The 7,151-nt window shown below is 37.3% G+C and overlaps 1 protein-coding gene across 1 annotated transcript in view; it reads left to right on the forward strand.

Moving 5' to 3' along the window:
* Positions 1-7,151, forward strand: part of LOC101859368 (histone-lysine N-methyltransferase SMYD3) — a 17,601-nt gene that overhangs the window by 4,198 nt on the left and 6,252 nt on the right. Inside the window, exons 4-8 of the mRNA XM_013089471.2 lie at positions 38-110; positions 469-599; positions 5,082-5,149; positions 5,744-5,852; positions 6,232-6,342. Of these exons, the coding sequence (XP_012944925.2) occupies positions 38-110; positions 469-599; positions 5,082-5,149; positions 5,744-5,852; positions 6,232-6,342 (492 nt within the window). The remainder of the gene's footprint in view (positions 1-37; positions 111-468; positions 600-5,081; positions 5,150-5,743; positions 5,853-6,231; positions 6,343-7,151) is intronic.

Consider the following 7,151-nt stretch of genomic DNA (forward strand, 5'->3'; position numbering starts at 1 on the left):
AGTTTATTTTTTATTATTTATTTATTTATTTTTTCAGAATGGAGCTTCTAGTGTGAACCAAGAGAAAGACGAAAAGCCTTGCTTCAGATGTTTTAATGATCTCATGTCTCGTAAGTTTATTTGTTTATCTGTCCTCGTGGTTTTATGCACCCTGCATGATTTAGCAAAGTTTGATCATTTTTTGCATAATTTCTTATTATTAATTTCCTTTATAATTCTTTGTTAAAATTAACAGAATTGCATAATTTCACATTTTTGGGCTTAGTTTTCATAATTTCACAATTTTTCCCACATAAAACGACGGGGACAGGTTTATGTGTTTGTGTATATGTGTGCTTTTTCGTTTTTTTTATGTAGTGTTTTTTATTTATTTTTTTGTCTTCTGTTAAAAAAATGTAAGGAAATTATTCACGCATGTTGAGAGCATTATAACATTGCCTAAATTTTGTTTTATTTATTTATTTATAGATGCTGACAAAATTACGAGTGACAGGACGCGGAACTCGCTGTTTGAGGTGGCACACGACTTCCTGAGGGCCTACACCCACGGACTCCTCTCTCTCCCCCCTTCCAGCGTGCTCCTGGACATTTTTGGCAAAGTTAGTTGTTGTTCCTTTTTTCAGTTTTATTCTATATATGTTTGTTTTTGTTTTGTTTTGTTTTGTTTTTTTTGGTATTTTTTAAACCTGTTATCTGCTTTATTTTGCAATTGCTTTTAAAGGTTTTATTTGATTTTATTATTAGCTTATGTTTATTAACTTATTTGTATTTCAAAATATGTTTTAAAAGCATGGACATGGCGTACTACTTTTCTAAATTCAATTATAATGTGTGATTTAATTCTAAAAAACATTTTGAAAGGTAATTCTTTTAATGATAAAAGTGTATTGATCTACATTTTCACTGTCTTAAAGTTATTCCTTTATTCTTTTATTTTTTTTTCTTTCTTGTATGCACTTTCATTATACTCGTGTTTGCCGTTACCTTATAAAAAAAGATATTTCACCCACATGGTATATCAAGCTGTGCTAGGCTTCAGTTTTCCAATAAATTTTTAATAAATAAATGCCAGGTTTTCGACTGTTAAAGCCTTTATAAGTATTCAAGGAAGTTTTATTTTCTTTTTCCTTTTTTGGGGGGTAAGTGTTTTACAGTGCTCACAAGTGCATAAAGTCATATGTGTGTGTGCCTGGTGAAAGGGACAACATGTCGCATTTTGAAAAATCCCGTTTTTTGGCATTTTCTTGTACATTTCTGAACAATGTGCTTTTCAAATTTTGAAGATATCTTCAGTAGTTTTTGAGATATGGGCGATTTTGTAAGGCAGGGTACGGAAACAAAGTTTTGAGAAAAACGTCTCTAAAGTTTCACCTTTGTTTCTGCTTCAAATATACGTGTGTCTTACTTCATACAGATATTATCCTATTCTTATGGTCCTTCAACATTTCTCCTTTCATTTGCAATGCAAATTTTTTAGATTCTGGGTGAATTTGTTGAAACACAGTACCATTTTCATCTACTTGTAAAACAGTAGTTTGCAGAATCCAGGCCCACATTGTGTCTATCCAAACGCTTACTGCACATTCAACAGAAATCTACAAGAAGGGGTTTTGTTCAGTAGAGTCAATAAAGTTATTGATTTGAAATGAACAGTTTAAAACTAAATTAGCATTATTTTATCTCTGCTGGTCACTTTTTATAATGATCTAATAAGTATTTTTAAAAACATTTTTAAAACTCTTATATGGAGTGAATGTTAAAGTGCATACTGCTGTGTATGATCTCAGACTAGGTCTGTGTTGTAAGAATTGTGAGGCTACAGGCTTTTGTCTCAACTAAACAAGCATGGTGGGCATACCAGTAACTTTATGTTTAAGCCATAGGGGTTCAAATCCTTCGAAGGATCCTCCCTATTGTTAGGGGGTTTCCAAGGCTCACAGGCGTGTTCTATCACACTATCGGAGATTGATCAGATGTCCTGTCTGCAAATGAGGTTGAAATTTATTTAGTACTTAAATGGGATTTTAAAATTAATCAAAGTAAACAATCGCAACAAACATTCAAAACAAGATCACAATAAACAACAGAAAATTTCTTTGGAGATCAGGGGAAGTATTATTATAATCAAGTAGTATAATAATAATAATAAATTGAATTTATATAGCGCATTTCCACAAGGAAGTGCTCAATGCGCTGTACAATAATACAAAGAACATATGAAGCACACTGCTCCTATAGCAATCCTCTTTCTCTCTTTTTCTCTCTCCAGTCTCACTGTCTCTCTCTCCAGTACAGACAATCTCTCCAGTAAAGACAATCCCACAAAGCTTACCCAGACACCCTCGCACACATTGATGAATTCACACAGTCTTTTACCTTCAAAAGCATGTCTGGGGGCATATCTCTTCTAGCTTCCTCTATTGCTGAGTTGTAGAGGGATCTTTCTGCTGTAGCGTCCTCTAAGTGACGGAGCATTTCTCTAGCAGCCTGACTTTTTTTTTCTAAAGGGAGATTCATACATCACTGATGCTGAACAGACCTCTGCTGACAGTACCAAAATAAGTCTGTCGCAGGCGTGAGGTTGGTGATGAAACGGAGAAGTTGCTGCAATAGAGGAGCAAATGACCTATAAGAAACTTTCCTTGCACTCTGAGTCCTATCGGTCTCCTCGGCATACAAATCATACACTTGCCTCTTAGTACAATGTGTAGGAAGCAGCTTGCAGTCTGTGTTCCAGCCATAAGGCTGTCTCCCTGGCAAAATGATTGCATTGGCCTCAGCAAAATTTGAAATAAATCTCATGATAGCCGTTATTATGTCTTTAAAAGACAAAGTGTGTCCTCTAACCTGTTTGGAGCCCTTGTGAATGCGCTCCACAACACCAAGCTCTTTAAAATGTACCGCTAGATTTTTAAATCGTTTTGTAGACATACAATGTACAAATAAAAACAAATCTCGACAAACTGGCTGACCTTCGAAAAAAACCATGGTTCTTGGGATTGACCGAAAACTTTGTGCCGCCTTTTTTCACCTCTGAGTCAGCTCTCCTCTCCGCACAAGATGACAAATACGATAATACACACATGTCCAACTCTTGACGGGTGAGTTCCAAATGTTGCAATCTGGCACTCTCAATCTAGTCTCCAGGAAACTGCAGGTAGCAAGGATGGCCTTCGTAGTACTTGCAGTTGCTTGTGAAGGCAGGAGGTGGCTCCTCGGTAGCACACACCGACTCCTGTATGTAGGGCTTGGGGCAAGTACTGCGTGACATCCTCAATCACGCTGCGCTGAATATTTGCTGCAGAAAAAACAAAAACAGAGCACCCATTTTTCATAACAAGTCACCATTCTAGTAAAAAGGTTTTGCTGTTGCTGAAATAAAATGTTGTTAAATCATGTTCATAATTATTATTGTTTTGTTTAAAAACTTGATACCCCCCCCCCTTTCATCTCCTGCAACACACACACAGGCTAAAAAAATATCTTCACCACAGTAACTGGAACTTAACACTATCAATCTATCAATCATCAGGGTCAGAGGAAAACTTTTTGTTCCTTACCCACTTAACAAGATTGCCACATATCCAGATCTTAGAACTCAGACTCTCCCAGGAATAAATTAAATTTTGTTCTGCGTACATTTGGAATTAAGAAAACAAAAATGCACTACTATGAGTAAGCTAGATCTAGGTTTATCAAGAAAGAACAGCGTAGACTAATGATAATTATAATAAATAATTATTAGTTTGCTAAATCTAAATCTTTTTCTATTATAACTGTTGTTTTTGTTGTTGTTAATCTTTACCTGCTTCGCTCGATTCTGCTTCAAGTGCGGAGTCTGGAACTGGCGATGGCACCTCCAGATTGAACTCATCTTCTTCCTCTTCTCCCAAATCGACGTCAGAAACAAAATAATTGTATATTACATCTCTAATGTCTTCATCAGTTGCCATTCTGACATTCCAATACGTCCAAGAGAATTGAGATGAGACACAATTTCCTGCTCACGAATAGCAGTACTAGATCTAGTACTACTACTAACAGTAGTAGTAACAGCTGACAGCTCCGCCATGTTGTTGTGCTTGGAGACGACCTGACAACACAGTCGCATCTCACAAACCAACTTTAAAAAGTAGCTCTACAATAAAAGAACAGCTTCAAAGTGTTTATATTACGTCTTCAAAACAAATTCACCACCACCTTGAACAGGAATTTCAAGAAATACGGTTTGCACAGGGCAGAAATAGGCGATACAAGTTTGCTCTCCAAAGAAACAAAGGGGTATGGATGCGCAAAGCTTCGCTTTGTTTACATGTTCTAGATATTCATGCGCACTACCTGTCATTGGAGAGCAGAGAGAATGACCTATATTTTAGTTTGCATTGTGATTGGGTCGACTTTATGAATGGACAAGAGAAACCATCCGCAGTGTTAACCCTGAAAGCCAGTTTCCTCACGCATTTTTTGGGATTACGCAATATATCTCGGGTTAAAAAACACCTTTTAAAATGTATTTTAAAGTCAAAATAACCCAAATCCTTGTAAATATCAATAAATAAATGGCTAAAGAATCCATTTTTAATGGAACTTAGTTTTTGTCAAAAATTCTATTTTTGACCTTTGAAGCCTGATATCTCGGTTTGAGAAAATGCGACATGTGGTCCCTTTCACCAGGCACACACACATATGAGCGTGCTGGACACATTTTTAAAGTTTTATTTTGAATTTTGCCTAGGTGGTGGCCGAAGCCTTCTCATTCAAGGAATTTAATTTTTTTAACCCTATCTGTGCGTCGTGTTTTATTATCGTATCCATACGACATGGGGAACTCTGTGCCACCACTTTCCAAAAAGGAAATTTACTCGTTAATCTGATCCGTATGCTTTGCATAGCAGTCTGTCAAAATGATTTTCTGAGAAAAACTGAAAGTTACAAAGAGATTTTCGTCTAAAAGTATTCTAAAATGTGAAGAATACAACCCCAGGGGTACAAAATGCCCCCAGGGCATATGGATAGGGTTAATTTATATATAATCTTGTAATCTCTCCTTGCAAGTTATACACTTTCATTCCTCTCTGCAGATGGTCATCAACACGTTCACCATTGCAGACGAGTCTCTTCAAGATGTTGCTGTAGGGATCTATAACAGGTGGGTTGGCACGTTAGCTGTCAGTAAAATCTGTCTTGATTAAGAGCAGAATCTTAGCAAGTCTTAAACCGTATGGCACAAAATGTGTTGGTTTTTGGCAGGTGCTCTGGTGTGGTTTGCTCCTTCTTTCCTATCAAACATTTATCATCTTTATCTCCCCTCCTTCTTTTTTTATGTTTGTTACTACCTTGTAACACCTCTAATCTTCTGGCGCTCATATGACCTTATGCAGTTGCGAGCGCCATAAAACTTCTACTAAAACTAAAACAAAATTTGTGTAGACCAGTCACAACCCCAGAACTACAAGGTTCTATCTGCTCAGCACCTAGTTTTGAGAAATTTAACGTTAAAAAGTTTTGAGTTTCACAATACGCCAAGCTTTTTTTAATGCAATTCTTTGAATATCTTGATAATGAATCCAAATAACCGTACAATTTTGATAGAGCAGACAGAAAATTCGGTTTCTGACCTCATGGTTTTAGTAACTCAGAACGGCCTAACATGTCAGATAGAACTATGTGATTCTAAGGTTGTGCTGTGTTATCAATGATTTCATTTCTTCTTTTTTTTTTTTTCTCTTTCTGTTTTTTTTAGTCCTTCTATATTAGACCACAGATGCTACCCCAATGCTGTTGCTTCGTTTGAGGGCAGAACTGTGACCGTGCGAGCAGTGACTGACATCGATAGCGACTCGTATGAAGAGGTGAATTTCTATACCATCACTAATTTTCTATGATATTATTTGTAATGACACTTACATCAACAAATAATATTACGGTCGACCACGAATAAGTTGATGTCGTCAGGAGAAGTGAAAAAAAGATCAACTCATTCAAGTTCTTTTTTGTCTTTGTTACTTTCTTGTAACACCTCTAATCTCTGACTTATATGACCTAATTGTGTTGCAAGGGTCATAAAACTATCTGTGACTCTTTTATGACCTATTTGTGTTGCAAGGGCTGTAAAGAGAAAGGGGAAGGTGGAGCAGGCCTGTTGTGGCAAGGAGTGGCCGGGGCGCCAATGAATGAACAGATACGGCTATGGTGACATGCAACGGGTGAAAGTTGATCATTTGTCCCCAGGTGTTCCTAAGCTACGTGGATCCTCTGGCGACGATAGCCGAGCGACAAGAACAGCTTCAGCAACAGTATTACTTTCGGTGTACCTGCAGCAGATGTTCCTCGGACCATATTGTGAGTTGTCGGGTCTTTGGAAGGGGCTGATTTAAAGACTACCATGTTTTCAAAAGGGGCTTATATATATATATATTTACAAAGTCTATGTTTAAAGTTCCATCTCTTTGAAGGTTTTTATAAAAATGCTATGTTCTAGTTCAACTGTTTTTGTCTTGTATTGGTCAGAAAGATACATATTAGACACTTTTCAGTGAAAAAAAAAAAATCTAGACTTTTAGATGAAATTTTGTGGTTTTACTCTTTAGTCAAACTAAGAAACACAGTCTAACGTGTCTATAACGTGGGTGGCTGGCAGGTGCTTTAGTGTGTTTTGCTCTTTCTTTCCTATCAAACTTTCCCCCTCAACACTGGATGGTTGTCTTTGAGAGTTTCGATTGTACTTTTCCATCTTCAGCATAAATTGCCCTATCTCTCTTCCATCAGTTTATACGTTAGCCAGGGTTACTCCCAAATGTAAAAACTAGAAAATTGTTCGTGGCCTAGTGGTTTGGCTCTCGGACTCGCAACCGTAAGGTTGTGGGTTCAAATCCCGTCAGGGGCCGGACGTTGTGTCCTTGGAAAGGCAGTTTACACAAGTTTTCCTCACTTCACCCTGGTGGGAATGGGCACCCAGCTCTTGACAGCAAAAGATCTTGTCAGTTTGTTAATGTCGGAGCGCTTAATCAGCTGCTTGCACTGTATGCTTCTCGGGAAGCTGAGAATGTTTCAGAGTGTTCTATTGTCTACTGGGGTAATAATTTAATGTAATGCGCATAGTGCTTGCTGTTGAAAAGGGGTATGCGCTATACAAACGCTATTTATCTAAT

The sequence above is a fragment of the Aplysia californica genome, unplaced genomic scaffold, assembly GCF_000002075.1.
Source record: "Aplysia californica isolate F4 #8 unplaced genomic scaffold, AplCal3.0 scaffold00958, whole genome shotgun sequence".
NCBI lineage: Eukaryota > Metazoa > Mollusca > Gastropoda > Aplysiida > Aplysiidae > Aplysia > Aplysia californica.